Consider the following 22966-nt stretch of genomic DNA (forward strand, 5'->3'; position numbering starts at 1 on the left):
CTTTTCCTGCATCAAGTACGAGGAGACTAATTCTAGATGTCTGATTAAAATGCCAGCTGTCCCCAGAAGCAGCAGGCTGAGAAGCCAAAGTGGCAGTAGCTCTTCTCAAAGGGTGAGATTGCAACTGTTCTTCAGTAAACTTGGCTTCTGTTTTCACTGATTTGCCAAACCAAACAGGCAGTAGTGGGTAAACGATCTAGTGAACTCCCTATTTGGGACAATGACGTTTGGTCTCTTTTGTAGAAAGGTTGGTATTGGGAGTTCAGTTTTAAACTCAGAACAGTAACTTAAACAGGTTTGCAAATTGCTATGCTTGGTTTCTCAGGGTCAGTACTGTAATGACAGTGGATTCTCAGTTGTCACCTTGTCTGAAAAAAGAAGCTTCCAAAATCAGGCTGTTCCAGTGCTGAGTAAGTTGATAAGTGTTTGCTGTACTACGGGCTCAGCTCACATCGCACAGCTGTGGTGGTGTACTGTGTTGGATTCTCAAAGCAGTTAAAACTATGCATATTCCTGTCACAAACGGCAGGGTTATCCAGTGTGCGTCTAAGAGCGGAAAAGCCGAGGTAGCCTTAGGTCTTGCTGTCAGGAAGCTCGTCCCTCCTATTCAGACTATACTGTCCTGTGCTGGATTTTATCCCATTTCTCCTAGTTAGACCTCTTTGAAAGAGCCTAAACAACTACTTTCCCTCGTTGCTGTTTGCCTTCCAAAAACTTGCAGGCAGTTATCACCTGAGTGGCCTTTTAGCCAATTTATTTATGGTGGTTAAACATCCATGTTCCCTGTCTCTTGTTAGGAATTTGGCATTTATATCTGATTAAGGCAATCACTGACATGGGGCATATTCCTATTCCTCATCACGCTGTATCTGCTTAAGAGACCTATCAGAATGACTTGTACCTTGCCGTAATGGGTCTGAGTCTACAATTGGGTATGCATATCCCATACTGGCCAGGAAAGGGTTAATGACCTATGGTGGGCTCAGTCAGCTGCACCCCCCCCCCCAATACACCTGCAGTAGGTGTCAGGTTTGGAGGGAGGGGCTGAAAGGAAAGAGCACAGCTCATTTGGTCAAGGGAAGGAGCCCAGACGTCCAGCTCTCACCCTGAGACCTAGCTTGGTGCAGGAATAGCTGCGTGTTAGCAGCCTGTCAGAGCCTCCCTGAGGGAAGGAAGGCGGGACTGTTGTTCTCTTGATTTGCTGCGGGTGACTTTGGTTGGGAACAAATGCCTGTGAGCCGAATAAAATCACCTTTATTTCTGTACACCAGCCAAGGATTCGGGTAGTGGTTTGTCCTGAACCCAGGAGAGGACAGGGTCACGCAGTCAATTTTTTAAAAAAATGAATCATCTTGTGGAATCACTGTTGACACCAGGTAAATGTTTGCTGCAGGAGGTTCATTGGCAGCCTCAATCATATAGATTGAAGTTTTCTGCACCTTTGCCTTTACCTTTTCAATTTTGTCATCCATAAGTTTTAGGTCAGGGTTATCTTTCATTCTTGTGAATTCCAGCACAGTGCTTTCTAGTTCTTGCAGATCCTGAACCATCAAGAGAACCTCTCCTTGAAAAGTGAGTGTGTCAACTATGATTAAGTCCATTGTAGGATATAATGTGTTCACAAACTTGCCTGTCTTAGGCCTTGGCTACACTGGTGCTTTACAGCGCTGCAACTTTCTCACTCAGGGGTGTGAAAAAACACCCCCCTGAGCACAGCAAGTTATAGTGCTGTAAAGTGCCAGTGTAAACAGTGCGCTCCCAGCGCTGTAAGCTAATCCCCATGGGGAGGTGGAGTACCTGCAGCGCTGGGAGAGCTCTCTCCCAGTGCTGGCTCTGCGACCACACTCGCACTGCAAGTGTAGCAATACCCTTAATGTCCTAAACAATTTCCCTAACTCAGGCTGCATCAGTTTTGATTCAGTTTCTGGCCTATGTTCCAACTGATGGGTGTCTTTTTAATCATTGTTTTCAGTGATCTGGCCTGACTAAACACCCAGCATAGGCAGTGGCTATTTCTGAATAAGCTCACAGTCCACTCCACTGTATTAATGAGGGCTTGAAGATCCTGTTGCCTTTTGGGACCTTGAAAGATTTCTTTTCAAATTCACTAGTCTCAGTTCAGACTTTGAGGTTTTATTGAGATCCCAAATAGCAAGCTGAAGGTTGTGCTGGGTTCAGTGCAGAGTATCATGAAGTTTACCTCGTTTAAACTTGGTCTGCACAACATTTGAGCAACCTATATTTATTGCACTAAACTCAGGCAAATCAGTTGTGAAAAGTAGCTCTTCTGAGAGAATCTCCCACAACTGTTAACTCTTTCCATATTCCCTGTGTAATACCATCTATATTCCAGCCTACTGTGTCAGCGAAGAGAATGAAAGGTTAACCATCTTGCACAAACTTCACTCATCAAACCAAGATTTCATATGCATTTTTTTTGGAGAAACTTTCCTGACTCTGCGATTATCTCTGTAAAGTTTCCCTCTGTGGGTGTTAAATAGAGCTTGATCTGAGATTAAGACCATATTTGCCCTGCAGATTGCAGAGTGTTTCAAAATCTCGAGCTGAAGTCCAGTTTAACAGCTCTGTAACTAGTTTAAAACAAGGTGGTCAACTTTGCATCACCTCCAGGTGGACTTTATGGAGCAGCCAGTAATGGGCACTTCTTGTGGACAAAGTGATACACTTTCTGCTTCCTTGAATTTGACATGAGCAGCGGTAAGGTCCTGAATAAAGGATTTTTCGCCCATTTACAAGAACGTTGTCCTTATCAAGCAAACATCTCATGCTTTATGCAAATTACATATTTCATCTTTCCTACACACAACTTGTGGATAACCTTTGCTTTCTGTGAATTGTGAAAAGTGTTTACATCTAAGTATCTGATTTTTGTATCTAATTATTCTGTACCAGGGGTGAGCAATTTTTTTTGGCCAGAGAGCCACATCTGGATATAGAAATTGTATGTCAGGCCATAAATGCTCATGAAATTGGGGTTGGGGTGTGGGAGGGGATGAGGGCTCTGGCTGGGGATGTGGGCTCCAGTGTGGGGCCAGAAATGAGTTCAGGGTGCAGGAGGGGGCTCCACGCTGGGGCAGAGGGGTAGGTGCATGGGGGAAGAGGGTGAGGGCTCTGGCTGGGGATGTAAGCTCTGGGGTGGGGCTGGGGTTGAGGGGTTACAGGCATAGAAGGGTGCTCCAGGCTGGAACTGAGGGATTCGGAGGGTGGGAGGAGGATCAGGGCTGGGGTAGGGGTTTTGTGCATGTGGGGTGAGGGGTGCAGGCACGGAGGGGGCACTTAACTCAAGCGGCTCCCAGAAGCAGTGACAGGTACCCCAACTACCTCCCATGCAGAGGCGCAGCCAGGTGGTTCTGCTGTGCGCTGCTCTGTCTGCGGGCACTGCCCTTGCAGTTCCCATTGGCCACAGTTCCTGGCCAATGGAAGCTGCAGGTCGGTGCTTGGGGTGGGGGCAGTGTGTGGAGCGGAGCACCGTGCCCCTATGCTTAGGAGCTGGAGGAGGGACATGCCGCTGCTTCTGGGAGCCTGCTCCCTGACTGAAGCGCTGGAGTTGGGCAAGCCGCAGACTTTGCTCCCCAGCAAAAGCTCGAGGGCCGGATTAAAACGGCTGGTGGGCTGGATGCAGCCTGTGGGCTGTAGTTTGCCCACCCCATATCTATATGATATGCTTTAGACTGGTTTCGCTCAGGGTCTTAGAACATAAGAATGGCCATACTCGGTCAGACCAATGGTCCATCTAGCACAGTGGTGCCACATGCTCATTCAGAGGGAATGAACAGAATAGGGTAACACTGAGTGATCCATCTCCTGTCATCCAGTCTCAGCTTCTGGTAGTCAGTGGTTTAGGCATACCTGGAGCATGGGCTAGCATCCCTGACAGTCTTGGCTAATAGCCATTGATCCTCCACGCATTTCTCTTAATGTTTGTTTTTTAATCCAGTTGTACTTCTGGCCTTCACAACATCCCATTTCCAAAGTTTGAATTTGCATTGTATGAATAAATACTTCCTTTTGTTTGTTTTAAACCTGCTGCCTATTCATTTCTTTGGTTCTTTGTTATGCAAAGGGGTAAATAACACTTCCTTGTTCATTTTCTGTGTACCATTCATGATCTCTATCATATCCACCCTTAATCGTCTCTTTTACAAGCTGAAGAGTACAATCTTTTTAATCTCTCCTTATGGCATCTGTTCCATACTCCTAATTTTTGTTGGCCTTCTCTACCCCGCCTTCCTATTCTAATGTATCTTCTTTGAGATTAATTGATCAGAGCTGTATGCAGCTTTCAAGATGTGGTTGTGCCATGGATTTATATAGTGACATTATGATATTTTCTGTTTTATCTATCCCTTTGCTAGTGGTTCCTAATGTTCTGGTAGCTTCTTTGACTGCTGCTGCACATTGGGCAGATGTTTTCAGGGAACTATCTACTCCAAGATCTTTCTTGAACAGTAACAACTAATTTAGGTCCCATCATTTGGTAAATGTAGTTTGAGATGATTTTTCCAATGTGCATTACTTTGAACTAATCAACACTGAATATCTATCTGGTCCAGGGTAATTTATCAGTTTGTTCTGAAACCTCCAATACTGACACCTCAATCTGGGACAGGTCCTCAGATTTGTCACCTAAAAAGAATAGCTTAGGTGTGGGGAATCTCCCTTAGATTTTCTGCAATGAAGGCAGGTTCAGAGAATTAAGGCTGTTGCAGATAGGTTAGCTTATCTTCCTTGAGTGCTACTTTGTCCAGGGGCCCCACTGGTGGTTTGGCAGGCTTTCTGCTTCTGAAGTACTACATATTTTTGCTGTTAGATTTTGTGTCTTCGGCAAGCTGCTCTTCAAATACTTTCTTGCTCTGCCTTCTTATACTTTTACACTTGACTTGCCAGAATTTATGCTCCTTTCTATTTTCCTCAGTAGGATTTGACTTCCAGTTTTTAAAGGATGCCCTTTTCCATCTAACTGCCTCTTTTACTCTGGTTTTTTAGCCATGCTGGTATTTTCTGATCTTGTATATTCCACATAGGGTTGTCAAGCGATTTAATCAAATGATTAATTTTTTTATAGCCTCTTAAACAATAATAGAATACCATTTATTTAAATACTTTGTTTTCTACATTTTCAAATATATTTAAATTACAACACAGAATACAAAGTGTACAGTGCTCACTTTATATTTCTTAGTGCAAATATTTGTAATGTGTTAAAATAGTATTTTTCAGTTCACCTAATACAAGAACTGTTGTGCAATCTCTTTATCATGAAAGTTGAACTTACAAATATAGAATTATGTACAGAAAATACACTGCAGTCAAAAATAAAACAATGTAAAACTTCAGAGCCTACAAGTCCAATCAGTCGTCCTCCTCCTTGTTCAGCCAATCACTTCTACAACCAAGTTTATTTACATTTGCAGAAGATAATGCTGCCTGCTTCTTGTTTACAGTGTCAACTGAAAGCAAGAATGGGTGTTTACATGGCATTGTTGTATCCAGCGTTGCAAGAGGTTTATATGGCAGATGTGCTAAAGAGTCTTATGTCCTTTGATGCTTCAGCTATCATTCCACAGGACGTGTCCACGCTGATGATGATTTCTGTTCGATAATGATCCAAAGCAGTGTGGATTGATGCATGTTCATTTTTATCATTTTGAGTCAGATGCCAAGGTTAATTTTCTTTTTTGGGGGGTTGGATTCTGTAGTTTTTGCATCAGTGTTGCTCTTTTAAGACTTCTGAAAGCATGTTCCACACCTCATCCCTCTCAGATTTTTTAAGGCAATTCAGATTCTTAAATCTTGGGTTGAATGCTGTAATGATCTTTAGAAATTTCACATTGGTATCTTCTTTGCATTTTGTCAAATTTGCAGTGAAAGCGTTCTTAAAATGAACAATATGTGCTGGGTCATCATCCAAAACTGCTGTAACATGAAATATATGGCAGAATGAGGTAAAACAGAGCAGGAGACATACAATTTTTGCCCAAGGAGTCCAGTCACAAATTTAATTAACACATTATTTTTTTAATGAGCATCAGCATGGAAGCATGTCCTCTGGAACAAAGGCTGAAGTATGAAGAAGCATATGAATCTTTAGCACATCTTGCAGTGCCAGCTACAACAGTGCCATATGAATGTCTGTTCTAACTTTTCAAGTGACACTGTAATTAAGTGAGCAGCGTTATCTCCCATAAATGTTAACAACCTTGTTTCTCTTAGTGAGGCAGTAACATGTTAGGTCCTGTCCCGCAATCAAGGCAAACTGTCTTTTGCCAATAGCAAGCACTCAAGCTGTGTTTTATGTTACTGCACAGTCTGCTCTGGCTTAGTTGGCAAATTAAATGATTGCTTGCTTTTCCCAGCAAAAATAACTGCCTTGAAACTGTCTCTCTGTATCTGTAAAGTTCAGATCCAGTCTCTTCCTCTGCCTCCCCCCATCACCATGATTGGGTCGCTAACAGCCAGCATGTTCATACTGAGGCTCAACCTCAAGCATGCTCAACAGTGTGCTTCTCTGTGGTCAGTATTTGTATTGCCGACAACTAGGCCCTTACCCTTCCTCTGACTGGCATGTCAGCATATGGCATTCTGCCACCTCTTTGGAGTGGTAGCTTAGTTAGGTTGCTCTGCCCAGCCCCTTCCTTGCCTTACCCGTCAGGCACCCCAGTTCCATTCCCACTCAGCCCTTCTGTATACCTTCCCCTTTAGTATCTCATCTCTCCCTCTGCTCTCTGTCTTCGAACTGAAACTTTATTCTGTTCTCTGCTCAGCCCTGCCTCTCTCTGCCTCTGAGGCACCTAAGTTCTCTTGGTTCTGTTCCCTCTCTGCCCCTTGGACTGGCTGCTCACTTGCTGTGCCTTATCTCGTGAAATCTGCTCTCATCCTTCCCTATTGTCTTTATCTGGTGGTCAGGGTGCCTGATGGCACAACTTCTTGTCCTGGGCTTCTGAGCAATATGTTTTTCCAGCTTGCTCCCAAGGAGATGTGGAGCTGGATGGCTGTAAAGCCAAGCTAATAATGCTCCTGTTGCTCCTCTTATGCACTCTCTCTTTCCCGTTTCCAGCTTCCTATTCTGCATACGGTGCCTTTGCTGAAGTGCTGCACATGGTGGACCTGAGAAACCCCCAGGACACATTCCGGGATGGCAGCTAGGTGACGACAGCTGAGGATGACCCTGACTGAAAAGCTGCGCGAGAAGATATCGCGGGCGTTCTACAACCACGGGCTGCTGTGTGCTTCATACCCCATTCCCATCATCCTCTTCACTGGCCTCTGTATCCTGGCCTGCTGGTAAGTGCTGCAAAATACTTGTCTGCATAGGTCATTGCTCGGTTCCCTGCTACTGGTCTGTGAGGTTCTTTCTCTGAGCATGCGCTGTCCCTGAAGTGTTTGGTTGAATGTAGGAGCTTCCAGTCATCGTCATGCTGAGGAGCAAAATGGGAAGCCAGGGACAAAACACCTTGATGTGTAAAAGCAGACTAACTAATGGTCAACTCTGGAACCAGAAATAGGCGGCAGGGCAGGGGAAATGGTGATCTGCCCTTTCTACCTACACAATATTCAGCCTAAACTACTGTTCCTGGAACTTTGTCATCTTATCCTTATCCAGCCCAAACCTAGCTCATCTGCCCAGTTCTTGTTGTTGTACCTCCTGATCGCTTGGTTCTTCTTCGAGTGCTTGCTCATATCCATTCCAGGAAGTGCGCGCGCGCCGCATGCACGTTTGTCGGAGACTTTTACCCTAGCAACACTCGGTGGGCCGGCAGGGCGCCCCCTGGAGTGGCGCAGCGATGGCGTCGGTTATATACCCCTGCCGGCCTGCCGCTCCTCAGTTCCTTCTTACCGCCCGTGTCGGTCGTTGGAACTGTGGAGCGCAGCTTGCTGTTCTCCACCTCCCTAGCGATTCACTCGTCTTTTTCTTATATTGTATATAGTTCGATTAATTGTAGTTAGTGTATTTAGTAGTTTAGTTTGTGTCTTGTAGATAGTTCGACGGGATTGGGGGTTAGCCCCTTCCCCAGCCACGGTACCGGGCCCATGCCCGGCTCACCGGGCTTCAAACCGTGCGCGGTCTGTCATCGGCCGATGCCCACTGGTGACCTGCACGAAGCCTGCCTTAAGTGCTTGGATGAGGCCCATTTGACAGATAAGTGCCAGATCTGTAAGGCTTTTAAGCCCTGAACTAAAAAAGAGCGGGACGTTCGCCTCAAGCAGTTGCTGATGGAGGCAGCGCTGACTCTTAGCTCCTTGGCACTGGCTTCGGCACCGAGATCAACTGCTTCTTCGGCACTGGAGCATACCTCCTCAGTGAAGACTCAGAGTCACCCAGCTTCTACCCGGCACCGCTCAATGTCACCTTCGAGCAAGAAGCGCAAGCCTCCTGCGGCTGCTGTGTCCGCACCACAGTCAGAGCGCTTAGCCAGGCCGGACTGCCCGGCACTGCCGTCTGCCGTGGCGTCGACTTCCGCCGCACTGTTGACTCCGGCCTCGGACGAGCCGTCGAGTCCAGTGCCTACCAGCTCCCCGGGTCAGGCCATGGTTGAGCTCGTCGTGCCCTCCACTCCGGAGACGTTCTCCGCGGCACAGGACCTGATCGCCTTAACGGAGCCTGAGCTGCCTCGACCCCCAGCACCGCCGGTGCGGGTCCCTCAATCCGCAGGCAAGCCGGCCCTTGGAAGACCTCCTTCACCCGGTACCATGGGACTTCGTCACTCTCGGTCCCGGTCCAGGTCCCGCAGACGCTCACGGTCCCACCATCGATCTCGATCCTGCGGCCGCTCGCAGTCCCGGTACCATTCCCCGTCGCGGTACCGGTTGTACTCGCGGTACCGCTCGAAGTCCCGGTCGCCGCCAGACACTACTGGCACCGCTCCAGGTCCCGTCAGCACTTGGGGCACTGGGTTTCCCGCAGCCGATCTCGGCACTACGGCTCCCGGCACCGGTCGACCTCCCGGCACCGCGCTGGTTGCAGGTCCCGGTCACAATCTCGGCACTGTCGAGGCTTTCGGCACCGCTTCCCGGTACCGTGTGGGGACGGTTCCAGTGGACGCAGGGACCATCACTTCCCCGTCTGCGCCCCGCCATGGCCATCTCGTCAACCATCAGTCTCCTCCCATCCCGGATCGGCATCCTATGGGGATTCGGACAATCAGCAGGACCCTCATCAGTGGTCCTTTTGGACTCCTTGGGCCTACCATCAGAGCCAAGGTGCCCCACATCCACCGCCGTGCTCGGGGCCCTCTGAACATAGGGCACCAGAGGCCACGGTGAGCAGACCTCCTCCAGCGGGTACAGAACATCTCCCGGCGCAGGTCTCGGACGTGCAAGACCCACCCCAGGACGTTCCACAGGACCAAGAGTCGCTTCAAGACCCATTGGTCCCCGGGGTCTCTTCCTCTTCGTCACCAGACGAGGCAGTAGCGGGGACGGCCACCTCTGGACCACCCCCAATTGACCTTCGGTCGCACCAGGACCCCCTCCGCCGGGTCTCTCTTAATATAAATCTACCCATGGAAGAAGTTCCTGAGGTGGAAGACCTAATGGTCACCATCCTATCAGCGGAGGCTCCGACAAGGGTGGCCCTCCCCTTTGTATCTGCTTGAGCCTGTATAATACGAATAATCTGGCAAACCCCGGCATTCGTTCCACCTACAGTCAAGGGGTAGAGCACAAATATATGGTTCCATCCAAGCGGTATGAGTACCTGTACGTACACCCTCCCCCTTGTTCGTTAGTAGTCCAATCTGTTAACGAACGAGAGCGCCACGGCCAACAAGCCCCTGCTCCTAAATCGAGAGAAGCCAGACGCATGGACTTGTTGGGAAGGAAGATCTACTCCGCGGGGTGCCTCCAGCTCAGTGTGGCGAATCAGCAAGCCCTCTTGAGTAGATACAATTATAATACATGGGAGTCGGTAGGGAAGTTTGTAGAACTAGTCCCACACGATTCCCGCCAGGAGTTCTCGGCTCTCCTGGAGGAAGGGAAAAAAGTTGCATGGACCTCCCTCCAGGCCTCGTTAGATGCCGCTGATTCTGCAGCTCGAACGGTCGCCTCCAGGATTACCATGAGGCGCATATCGTGGTTACAAGCATCGGGTCTACTACCCGAGCTGCAATATACTATACAGGACCTACCATTGGCCTTTTTTCCCAAAAGACGGATCCTTGCCTCCAAAGTTTAAAGGACAACCGCGTGATCATGCGTTCGCTAGGAATGCATACGCCGCAGACTCAGAGGCGACCTTTCCGCCCACAACCTCAGCGCCCCTATCCACCACCTCGGCCAAGTCAGGACTTCTCCAGAAGGAGAGGCCGTAACCCCCGGCGACGCCAGTCTGGCCCGCAAGAGGGTAATAACTCCGGCCCTGCCAAACCACTGGCGGGACCGAAGCCAAACTTTTGAGGGTGCGCTCGGGAGCACAGTACCAATTCCCTCCCAGGATCCTTTTCAGTTCGCCAACCGCCTTGCCGCATTCTTCCCTGCTTGGTCCCAGATAACATCGGACCACTGGGTTCTCAGCACGGTGGAGTGTGGCTACCGTCTTCAGTTTATTTCGTCCCCTCCTTCCCACCCTCCCTCCCCGTCCCTCTTCAGGGACCCCTCTCACGAGCAATTCCTTCTGCAGGAAGTTTCGAGACTCCTTGCGCTGGGAGCTATAGAGGAGGTTCCAGAGGACCTAAGGGGAAGAGGGTTCTATTCCAGATACTTCCTAATTCCCAAGGCGAAAGGGGGCCTCCGGCCCATCCTGGACCTGCGAGCTCTGAACAAATTCATCACGAAGTTCAAGTTCCGCATGGTATCCCTGGGAAACATTATACCCTCCTTGGATCCCGGAGATTGGTGCGCTGCTCTCGACATGAGGGACGCATATTTTCATATTGCAATTTACCCCCCACACAGGAGGTTCCTTCGCTTCATGATAAACCGTCATCACTACCAATTTGCGGTCCTTCCCTTCGGCCTCTCCTCGGCCCCTCGAGTATTCACAAAGTGTATGGCAGTAGTCGCTGCCTACCTCCGTCACCGTCGAGTTCACATTTTCCCATATCTCGGCGACTGGCTTATTCGAGGGACCTCCGAGGCTCAGGTTACCGCACACGTAAACGTCATCAAGGACCTATTCTCCCATCTAGGTCTGATCCTCAACCTAGACAAATCCATTCTGCTTCCTACGCAGAGAGTAGAATTCATCGGGGCCATGCTGGACTCGAATCTTGCAACGGCCAGTCTACCTCCACAGAGGTTCCAGGCTATAGTCTCTCTCATCCAGAGGCTACAAGCCTTCCCAACAACCTCTGTCCGTTCCACCCTCGCCCTCCTCGGCCACATGGCTGCGTGCACTTTCGTGACAAAGCATGCAAGACTACGCATACGCCCTCTCCAGACTTGGCTTGCCTCAGTTTATCGTCCGAGCAGGGGTGCCCTGGACATGATAGTCACAATCCCAACAAAAACCCTGGACTCCCTCAACTGGTGGCTGACACCCTCCCTGGTGTGTGCCGGTCGCCCGTTCCACCCACCACAGCCTTCGGTGTCGCTAACGATGGATGCTTCATCCCTGGGATGGGGTGCACACTTAGGGCACCTTCACACCCAGGGCCTTTGGTCCTTGCAAGAGCTGACTCTGCATATCAATGTTCGTGAACTGAGAGCGGTCCGCTTGGCGTGCCAGGCCTTCCAACACCATCTACAGGGCCGTTGTGTTGCGATTTTCACGGACAACACAATGGCCATGTATTACATAAACAAACAAGGGGGCACACGGTCTTCCACCCTTTGCCAAGAGGCGATGCGACTGTGAGACTTCTGTATAGCCCACTCGATAGACCTCGTAGCCTCCTTCCTTCCGGGAGTCCAGAACTCTCTCGCAGATCGCCTGAGCAGATCCTTCCTGTCCCACGAATGGTCCATCCGTCCGGACATCCTTCTTTCTGTATTCTGGAAGTGGAGCTTTCCCCAAATAGACCTATTTGCCTCCAGGGAGAACAGAAAATGCCAGGTGTTCTGCTCCCTTCAGGGCCGCTCCCCGGGTTCTTTGTCAGACGTGTTGCTGATCCCCTGCAAGGGACATCTTCTCTATGCATTTCCACCCTTTCCCCTAGTCCACAGAGTCCTGCTCAAGCTCCGCAGGGACAGGGCCAGACTGATACTGATCGCGCCGGCATGGCCGAGGCAGCACTGATATCCCATGCTGCACGACCTATCCCTAACGATTCCCATACCACTGCCACTCTGCCTGGATCTTATAACTCAGGACTTCGGCAGGCTTCACCATCCAGACCTGCAGTCCCCGCACCTGACAGCGTGGCTACTATCTGGTTGAACCAATCCGAGCTCTGCTGCTCTGCCCAGGTTCAACAGGTCCTTTTGGGAAGCAGGAAACCCTCCACGAGGACGACGTACCTCGCCAAGTGGAAGCGGTTTTCTCTTTGGTGTACACAACGTTCCCTGGTTCCAGAGACCATTTCGATCCCTATTATCCTGGACTACTTGTGGTACCTCAAGGAACAAGGTTTGGCACTCTCGTCAATAAGGGTGCATTTAGCCGCCATCTCCACCTTCCATCAAAGGGAGTCAAACAGTTCCACCTTCTCTCACCCGATAGTTTCGAGATTCCTTAAGGGCTTGGAGCGACTCTACCCACCGGTTAAGCCTCCTTCCCCTACCTGGGATCTCAACCTTGTTCTGACTCGGCTCACAGCCCCACCCTTTGAGCCCTTAGCCACTTGCTCGATGCTGTACCTGTCCTGGAAGACAGCTTTCCTGGTAGCTATCACATCGGCCAGGCGGGTTTCGGAGCTCCGTGCTTTAATGGCAGACCCTCCATATACGATCTTCCACAAAGAGAAGGTGCAGCTACGCCCGCACCCGGCTTTTTTTCCCCAGGTGGTCTCTGCCTTCCACATTAATCAGGATATCTTTCTACTGGTCTTCTTCCCGAAGCCACACGCATCATGCAGGGACCAACAGCTTCACACCCTGGATGTCTGCCAAGCCCTCGCCTTTTACATCCAGAGGACAAAACCCTTCAGACGCTCGCCCCAGTTATTTATAGCCGTGGCGGAGCGTATGAAAGGTCTGCCTATATCTTCTCAGAGGCTCTCATCATGGGTAACATCCTGTATCCGGACATGCTACGACTCGGCCCACGTCCCGATTGGCCGTCTCACCGCTCACTCTACCTGGGCTCAAGCCTCCTCGACTGCCTTCCTGGCGCACATTCCCATCCAGGAGATATGCCGCGCAGCTACCTGGTCGTCAGTGCATACGTTCACTTCTCACTATGCGCTCATTGCGCAATCAAGAGACGATGCCGCCTTTGGCTCAGCGATCTTACGCTACAACGTCTCACTCCCACCCCACCGCCTAGGTAAGGCTTGGGAATCACCTACTGGAATGGATATGAGCAAGCACTCGAAGAAGAAAAGACGGTTACTCACCTTTGTAACTGTTGTTCTTCGAGATGTGTTGCTCATATCCATTCCACACCCGCCCTCCTTCCCCACTGTCGGAGTAGCCGGCAAGAAGGAACTGAGGAGCGGCGGGCTGGCAGGGGTATATAACAGACGCCATGGCGGCGCCGCTCCAGGGGGCGCCCTGCCGGGCCACCGAGTGTTGCTAGGGTAAAAGTCTCCGAACGTGCACGCAGCGCGCACACCTACTGGAATGGAATGGATATGAGCAACACATCTCGAAGAACAACAGTTACAAAGGTGAGTAACCGTCTTTTCTTCTATGAAAATAGGGACTCAGATGGAGAGTGGGGTGCACTTACTATTATTGGATAATCGGGGGTGTAAGAGGCCATTATTATTTAGACTGGGGTCTTGAGGACTGTGGCAGTTGAGACTGGGGGACCCTGTTGTGCTAAGCACTGTGCAAACACATGTGAATAGTTTCTGCTTTGAAGAGCTTATACTCTAAACACCTGCCTAAAATCATCAACATTAACTAAAGGGTGGAAGTTGATCTGTTATGACCTGCCTCTTTTCCTCTCCAAATCCCTTCTTTTAGGGAGCCTTCAAATGGCTAAAATAGAGATGCCCCCTGAGCACTGGTCTTCTACTTGCCATAGGGCAGCTTCCTCCATATACACAACACTACAAGGGAGTGATATTAATTACTATTTCTGTAGTTCCTGACACCTTGTTTAAAGAGAAATTTCCAAAAATGCGTTGGACAGCTGCTGAAGAGTGTGGAATTAAAAGGGGCCTTTATCCGTGTTTGGCAATGTCCCGTGGCATAGGGATGTTGGCCCTAGGATTAAAAACTTCCTAATGGATATTACTGATGTATCCATTACTAATAGGTCTGGGTCTCCATTTGAGAACACAGAATTACTCTTAATAGCACTGAGGTGTGCTCTGGGAGAAGAGGAAGCTGCCTGGTATCTTGTGGATCCGAATATAGTTGACTAAATTCCATCATAGTAGCAATTTCCAGAAGGAATTTGTTTCTCTGTCAGTCGATCTGAAGAACATCCATCTGAGTATCCTATACAGGATATCTCCACTTTGCATGCAATAGGCATTACCAGTACAATGCTTCACCTTTTGGCCTACCCGCCTCTCTAACTTGTGCTTTGAACAGCACTCTAAACATCTTAGTTTCCTTGGGTAAAAAGGGGTCCTGTATATCCATTTTAAAACTACCTGCTCACCTGAGCACTCAGCCTGGGAAAGGCCCATGGAGCAGCCATCACACAGCCAAGATTATATTGTGGAGTAACACGGATTTCTCAACACTGAGAGCTGTATGACAAGGCACAAGGATATTCGTTTTCTAGTCACATCTGTCAGGGCTCTGATGTCTCGAATCAGAATGATGATGTCTTACACCAACATACTATTGAGAGTGAGATTCTCTCTGGTCTTCTCCAGAAATTTCCTAACTTCTTCAGCCTACAGGAGCCATCATCACCCCTTCCCTTGTCCCATTGTCGAAAGGTACCCGGAAGGGCACAGTATGTCAGAATTGGAGATGGAATTAATTTTCTCCACCAACCAGCTTCAAGAGCAGGGTCATTTCTTTGGGCAGCGGTTTCATCCAAGGTTAATGAAAGAACAGGACTCCCTCACAGTTCCACTTAGATCAAGCTTAGAGTACTTAAGCTGTAAGAACTGTAACTCAGTCCTAGTCAGCCAAGACATACTGGTGATGTCTTACAACACTTTTGCAGTGGCTTTCATCAACAGGAAAGGAGTAACACATCCTTAGCCCTGGTGTGAGTGGCTAATATTCTCTGTTCTGGGTGAAGGGAAGAAGCAGCAGGGGGCAGGAAAGGGGAAAAAAGTCTTGTGCATTTTCAAGCACTACATATAAACAGGCAATAAACATCAAAGCAGCTGGTTAAGCAGGAATAGACTAAATCCAGGAGAGTTGAGTCTACATCCCAAGATCTTTGAGTGGAGGCCCTGGGTTGCATCCCCATCAATGGACTTACATGCATCCAGGTCCAAATCTAGCAAAGATCCTGGAGACTTATTCCAGATGGAGATCAATAGGCTGTAGCTATGTTCACACACTTTCTTCTATGGGCAAAATCATGAGTCAATTTCTGTTCATAATGTTCTCCAAGGCAGTTTAACAAAAGTGAGCTGGATTGGCCCCACGTTGTCCAGGAGTGTCTAGGTTCTCACCGCCAATTCGGATGGCAAGCATCGCTCAGATATGCCTTCTCTTCAAGAAGGCTCTATTCTCAAAACCCAAATTCCACAGAGTAATGTAACTACAGGATATTTAAGAGGTACCAGTTACAAATGCATCCAAATAATTTCTTTTATCATACTTTTAGCCTTGAGAAAGTATGCCATAAACAGGGCATCTTTAAGGGCCTGGTCTGTAGAGAAGGCATAGTGCTAAGTCATTAGAATGGATCGATCTACTCAAGGCAAGGGAAAAGCATATCTTTTTGGAGTTCTTTCAGTAAAGTTTTTTAATAAAGGCCTAAGACCTGTTTACAATAAAGTGTTTTCTTCCAGCCTTCTTGACTAATGCGCAAAACACAATAAATTTAAACAGAAATGAACATACCTCTGACATGCTCTGTCAGCTCTAAAAAAAACAAAAAAAACAACCATTGAATGCAGTACTAAATTCAGTCTCTAGATTTGTTGGTCTAGAACACCCATCATAAACTAAATGAAGCTACCAAGGCTTCAGTTATTAGATGGCTAAATTGTTGCTTTCAAGAAGCTTTGCACGGTCGAAGCCATCTTTCTCCTCAAATGCTAATGTTCGTGCAGAGCCATGGAAGCCTCCTGTCCTGAAGGACCATATGAAACATATAAAGAGATGTTGGGTGGCCACCTAGTCATGGAAACATGTTTCCACACCTTTGCCAAATGGTACAAATTAAACGTGCACGCCTCATCAGCCCCTGCTGTGGAGGAGGGTTCTGCCTACTATGCTCACCCATTAACTGATATATAGTTAGATGCAGTTTTGGGGGGTTTGTAATCTTCTCATCCATCTTTTGTTTCCCTCTCTGGTGAAACACTTGCTGTTGGATGTGCCAGTCTGGTGGATCTGGAGACTGTCCCTGCAAAGAATTGCAAAATTCCTTAACTGGCCTGAAAATTGCCTTTCTTCTAGTAGGGAAGTCTGCAAATCAAACACACCTGGCACAAGGACTAAAGTTTAAAGGAATTAGCTCAAACTGGCTGTGGCTTCATAGGTTGTGGCTGTTTCTAGCCTGACCTGATTGATCCAGTTCTGCCTCCACGGAACTCGAAGCAAAGTTAAGACCCATTGTAATGGATTTGTGGACTTTCCCACTAGAGAAGAAAGGACTTTTTCAGGTGAATTGAGATTTTTGTATTTTACTCAATTGCTAATCAGACTTCAGCTGTTTTTAACCCTTGGAGCTAAGCTACTTTATGTTCCCAATACCCAAAGGGACTGCAGTCTCCTGGAGGAGTGATTGATGAAATTAGAAGCAAATACACGCTGCGGAATGGGACTATCCTGGTCTGTTTCCAGTATAAACCAAACTGGTGGTATGGAGATAAAAATATGAAAATCTTTGCCCCCACGATGCACATTTGTTTTTTGGGGGTCCTGAGAGCAGGGCACGGTGCTGAAGTCCTCAGTTGAATGCAAACAGTACTCATTCATCATTCAGAAACTGGCATCTCACCATTATTAGCCTAGGTTTGTGCATTTACCAGAGTTAAAACAGTGAGCCACTGTTGCCAGCAGCTGGCTATGAAGCAGACCATCCCTTGCCATTGCCACCCCTGCCCATGGATAATTACTGGCCTAGAAAACGAAAACCTGGTTAACCAAAAATCATATAGATCACTTGCGTCTCGCACTGCTCCCTGAATCCTATCAAGCTCGTTTAGGACCACAAGTAGGAATGAACTGAAATGTAGAGGGTCCCTCAGCCTTGTTCCTCTTGGGCAACAGGCAGCAAGAACACTTCAGCCAGTGGAATCTCTCACTGGACCCAGGTGGTGAGGTTGCGCTGTTTTCCCTGTCTCAGCCAGACTGAAGATTGGCTGAGAGCTCTTCTAGAGCATGTATTATCATGATACTTGTGTGGTGCACAGGGTGGTGGTAACTAGTAGTAGGTTCCCTCTTGTAAGGGCTGTCAGGTCACCATCCTTCTTTGTCTTATTCATTCCCCAAGGGTTCCTCTGGGACAATGTGGAGGTAGTGCTGCTGAGGGGAAACCTCAGGAGTAGATGGTGGAGGCGATGTCTTCTCTTCTGATTCAGTGTTTTGAAAAAGGCTTGCAACTGTAAGGTTGGCAATTCTGCTGGCTCCTCAGCTGCTCGTAGCTCAACTGACAGTTCTCCAGCCTGCCTCTCTACGCTGTGTTGAAAAGATGTAAAAACAAACGGGACATAAATATATTTGCTTGGACTGCATCATATTGTATCTTAATTACTTGAGTTCAGCAGTAATAGAAACCTGCAGATGACCACTTCTTGTCTCTGTGCTGCAGTTACAGAATGCCCGTAAGCTGTGTTTTGGGCACTCGGTCTCTAGAAAGGGCCTTTCTCAGAACTATGGTTGCTTCTTAGAGCCTCCTGTTTTCTAGAGTTGTCACTGATTCAGAACCCTACTTGCTTCCTCCCCACCTCCATCCTTTCCATTCCTGCCCTGCAGCTGGTGTTCAGGAATGCTCACTGGAACCTTATTGCTCTCTAAATTTCAGCTTTGTTTCCCTCAGTCTTTCCTTCTCACCTGAGCTCCATTTCCTCCAATCTTGTCTAACTCATTCTAGAGCAGTTTGGAGTCGTGTAGCGCACACCATCTTAACAATGAACCAATCTCGTCCGGTTTAGGAGTTGTCACAGTTCCTGGCCACTTGGGGAAAGCTGGAATCCCTCCGGCAGCTCAGCTGCAGTGCTTGGTTTATTTTAAACACCTTTTGTTTCCATAGGTGATATGTTGTTTGCTTCTGAAGTAGTGGCTCTGGTGAATTTCTCAGCGTCACTGCACTGCTGTCTCCCAATTCTTTTCTTTTCCCACTGCCAACGTTCCTCTGTCAGTGGCCACCAGAGCTGTCGCTGTATTAGGCCTGTCCATATTAATGCTGAAACCCACCTAGCCTTGTTAGCATCTTCTTTGAGGCCTGTTATTAGGGTAGCCTTGAACAGGGCCATAAAAGAACACTCAGATTCTTTGGCTTTGATCTGATCTCTGAGCCTTTAATCCTCGCAATACCCTTGTGATATAAGTATTCTCTCCCCCGGAAATTGATGCAAGTTGCAACCACCCCAAAAGGAGTCTGAGGCAGGGCTGGGAATAGAATCCAGGAATCCTAACTCCCATTCCCCGGCTTTGCCTTCTAGAGAATGCTCTTTTCTTTTCTTGCCTTAGACTAACTTAAAGGGTATGTGTAACCCTGAAGGGTTTTTTGCAGCAGTCCATTCTCCAAGACAGTTTCCGAACGCGCACAAGGTACCAGTAAGGTACAAGCTTGTTCCTATAGACAAGGCTTGAGCAAATGCGGAGATTGTTATGGTTACATGTTAAAATTTAAATAGCTGTGGCTCTTTGAATTGCATGTGTGAATATTCAGTTCAGATAACTGCAGTTCCATAATCTGCCTAGGCAAGTACCCAGCTATACATCTCTGCATAAGGGTTTAGATGTGTCCTCTGGATAGGCAGGGGGTAATGTGGTCTAGTGGACTAAGCACTAGAAGGGAAGACATTCCTGCATTCTAATCCCTGCTCTGCATCTGGCTCACTGTAATAGTTTTGGTTTGTTGCTGCTGCAGCTGTTGTCCCTCCTGTTATGCTGGATGCTGGGCAGATACATAATAAGTGATAATCTCTGCCCCCCCCCCATCCCCAAAAAAGTTTCACAATGAAAAGGTAAGACACAACAGATGGGTGAGATAGACAAGCTGTCCCGGGTGGGATGGAAGGGACAGGATAATAAATAAATATATAATAGGATGTACAAAACCATCACAGCTCTCCACCTGCCTAGCCATTATCTGGTTGCACTTTACTGTTCATTTTCTCCTTAAAGATACCATCATCTTTTGGTTGTCAGCCTCCTAGCATGAGACTGGCAGAACTCCTTAGGACAGGTGGAGCAAGAGCCAGGATCACCACTGGCTGTTGTGAGCCACCTGCACAGCTTAACTGCAGCCTTTGGAGCCTTCCAATCTGTTAGCAGATCTCCTCCCTGGAGTAGCTTCATCCCTATCAGTTGCTGCTTCATCTATTCTTCTGCATCACTTTGAAGCTGTTGGGGGCCACTAAAACCAATATTAGAAGCATGAGGCACTTTGCCTTGTTGCCTGGATCTAGGCTTTGGTGCCTATCTGTTGTGCTTGGCCACCAGTGATTTTGGTGCTTTTGAGACCTTCTGTGCCAGAACTTGAATACTACAGCTGTGTCCGTGCATGTTGATGCTTGCCTGGGTGTGTCAGGAAAAAGACAGTGGCACTGTGTCTAGTGCCTGCATTGGCACCACCATTGCTGTGGTTTGGAGCCTGCCTTGGCATGTACACATCTTATCAGCTTTTCTTTTTTCCGTGTTCTCTGCCAGCGTCAGCACCTGCAGAGGAACAAAATTCACCAGGTAACTTCAAGCCACATTAGCACAGCAGGAACACATCTCAGTACTTAAGTGGTCCCCGTCACCATAGTAGCTGAATACCTTGCAATCTACAGGAGCATTGTGAGGGGGTTGCCCTAGCTCCAGATGCCTGTGTTCACTTTGTTAGCTTACTGGGTAGTAGCTCAAGTAAAGGTGACGCATGGGGGTGGGCCATGGAGGGTCAAGTACCTCCATGGCCCACCTGGGGCAGGGAGGGAGAGGAGCTCTATCCTCTCTCTGCATCTCTCCCCTGGCATATCCAGCTGCTCTCCCTGGCAGTCGGTTGGGGAGCTGCTTCTGCCTGAGAGAGCCTGGTTGGGAGGCAGAGCTGGTTCTAAGCTGGAAGCTGCTAGGGGATGATGCAGGGAAATCTCTTTTCTCCTCCCCCTTCACATGGCTATGCTTACAAAACCGCTGGTGTAGACGCAGCTACGCTGATACAAGAGTGCTTGTGTTGGCGTCGCTAACGTCTGAGGAGGTGGTGTCCCTACAGTGTCAGGAAACCACCTTTTGTTGATGTACGCTGCATCTAGGTGGAGGGGCTGTACTGACACAGCTGTGCAGGCATCGGCTCTGGAGTGTGTACATAGCCTTGGTGTGCTCCCTTTCTCCTGCTCAAGACAGAGCCCATAGTGTAGTTCGTGCTCACTAGAAACATGAGTAGCCTTGCTCTCTGAAAACGAACCTTCCTTTCCTAGCTGAGCTGTGTTTGAAACGCTGTCACTGGGGCTATCAGCTACTACAAAATGTATAAAAATGTGCAGAGCACTCTCTAGGTAAGTGAGCCAAGGTCCCTGCCTAGCTGGGCTTACAGTCTAAGCAGAGAATGAGCAGACAGCCATGAACTGAATGACTACAGTAAAAAGTCAGTTTGAGTTAGGGAGGAATAGCACATGCTGTGTTGGTGCAGTGTTGCACCGAGGTGAGGTGATCGCATGCTGTTTGCTTTAAAAACAAAAGTCTGCCCACAGACTGTTGCAAAGCATGGTCTGTAAAAGGTGATGTCCTGCATGGGGTGGTGATGGGATATGGAGTCTGTCACCTGCAGGCTGCTGGTGAAATCTGAAGAGGTTTGTACTAACCAAAAGTGGTTACCATCTAAAGGTTCCCTGCCCTGTGGCAGAGAAATACCTGGGTCTTGGCTTTGTTCCCAGTGGGCAAATATCAACATCATAAAATCCACCACCAGAGTTACCTACCTTTCCCCTGATTTTCTAACATGCACCTTCTTCATGCTTTCTCCCGTGCTGCCCCTCACGCCTGGGAGGAACTCTTTGTGAACATCTGCAAAACCACTGCATTATCCTGCTTACAAATCCTCCTCAAAACTCTCCTTTGCTGTGATGCCTACAAAAAACTGACAATCATTGGGCTTCTGATGCACTTGTCATGGTGATCAATACTGTCATTGTTTCCTTATACTTCTCCCATCTATTTGTATCTATCTGCTATCTCATACTTTGATTATAAGCTCTTTGGAGTAAGGGTTGTCTTTTTGTTCTGTTTGTACAGCGCCTAGCGCATTCAGATCCTGGTCTACCACTAGGACTTCCAGGGTCTATGATAGTACAAATATTTGCAGTCTCTGCAAAGGCCAAAAAGTGAATGGGTCCCGAGCCTGGACGTATCTCACTCAGATCAGCAAAGAGCTGTGTGGGTAGGGCCGTTTGAAGGATGCTTGTGCTGCTTCACTGCCTTTATGAACAAGATTGACAACCTCGGAGATTGAAATCTAACAGTGTTCATCGTCTGACGACATTATCAGAAAACATGACCAGGGTCTTCAGTGTTACACTTCAAAAATACAGAAAGATTAATGGGGAAAATCAGATAAACTCACAAATGTGCTTGGCATGGTTGCAGTTGCTGAATTAGTAGCCTTGGAAGCATGGAGCATATTGACGGGACCCAACCCTCTGATAACTTCCAGAAAGATTTTGTTTTCTTGTCTACAACTAACCATGAGTTTGCACAACCCTGAGGGGGAGAGAGGCAGGTCATCTAATGACTATGTGCCAGTAGATGCCACGGCTCCTCTTCCTCATCTAACACAGTGAGAGCTTTCAGAGTGTGGCTGGGGGACATAGGATCTATCATGCTGCACCTACCTCTTCCATATTTATGACCCAGCAATAGGATTGGAAAGGAACGTGAAACTGTGATGTAGATTTTGATGTGTGGGGAGTTAGTGCGAAGGTGAGACGGATAGTGGGGTGTAGGGGACTCCTTGTTGCCTTGGTTACATTCCTGCTGTGGCTGTCGTGTCACCTTTGGCAAATCTGTGTACGGAATCTTAGATTTTTCTCTCCTGCGCCTGGTCCCCAATCCTGTTACCTTCCATTGCTCTACCAAGGTGCCATTTTGTAAATATTTTATAAAAGGATTTTTAACATATGTTTGGATTTAAAACACTGGGCAAAAACCGTTGACCATAAAAACTTCAGGGTGCTAGAATGTTCAGTAATGTCTTGGGAGACAGTTCATGTTTCACTTATGTTTGTCCTCCCTTTTTAGGCTGGTGGTTCCTTCTCTTCCCTCTCCCCACCCCCAATAGAAAATCAAACTCAGGCTGGTTTTGCTGTAAGGTAGAAAACAGTACCCGTTTCCCAGACAAATTACCTGTGCCCACACCAAAGTAACCTGGGGCCAGATCCTCCGAGGTATTTAGGTCTCTAACTCCCCATTGAAATCAGTGAGAGAGCCACCTGAATGCCTTGGCTTCTTTCTTCTTGCTCATTTCTCCAAGGCAATATGCAGCACTGACCCAATTTGAGGCAATATTAGTAGGACTCGGATGCACCTCCAGGGAAGGAGCAAAATAAAACTAAACTCTCTAAAAGCTCTCGTTGTAAGGGCTTGTCCTTTTCGAGCAAGGCCATCTGAG

General features: G+C 48.1%; 1 protein-coding gene across 5 annotated transcripts in view; it reads left to right on the forward strand.

Annotated features, from left to right (window-relative positions):
- The window catches only part of SCAP (SREBF chaperone), a 118041-nt gene that overhangs the window by 17476 nt on the left and 77599 nt on the right, over positions 1-22966 (forward strand). For all 5 annotated transcript variants that reach the window (XM_050942435.1, XM_050942434.1, XM_050942437.1 and 2 more), the window contains one exon: positions 7079-7305. In XM_050942435.1, coding sequence (XP_050798392.1) covers positions 7184-7305 — 122 coding nt within the window. In that variant the 5' untranslated portion in view covers positions 7079-7183. The remainder of the gene's footprint in view (positions 1-7078; positions 7306-22966) is intronic.

The sequence above is a fragment of the Gopherus flavomarginatus genome, chromosome 2 (genome assembly GCF_025201925.1).
Source record: "Gopherus flavomarginatus isolate rGopFla2 chromosome 2, rGopFla2.mat.asm, whole genome shotgun sequence".
Taxonomy (NCBI): Eukaryota; Metazoa; Chordata; order Testudines; family Testudinidae; genus Gopherus; species Gopherus flavomarginatus.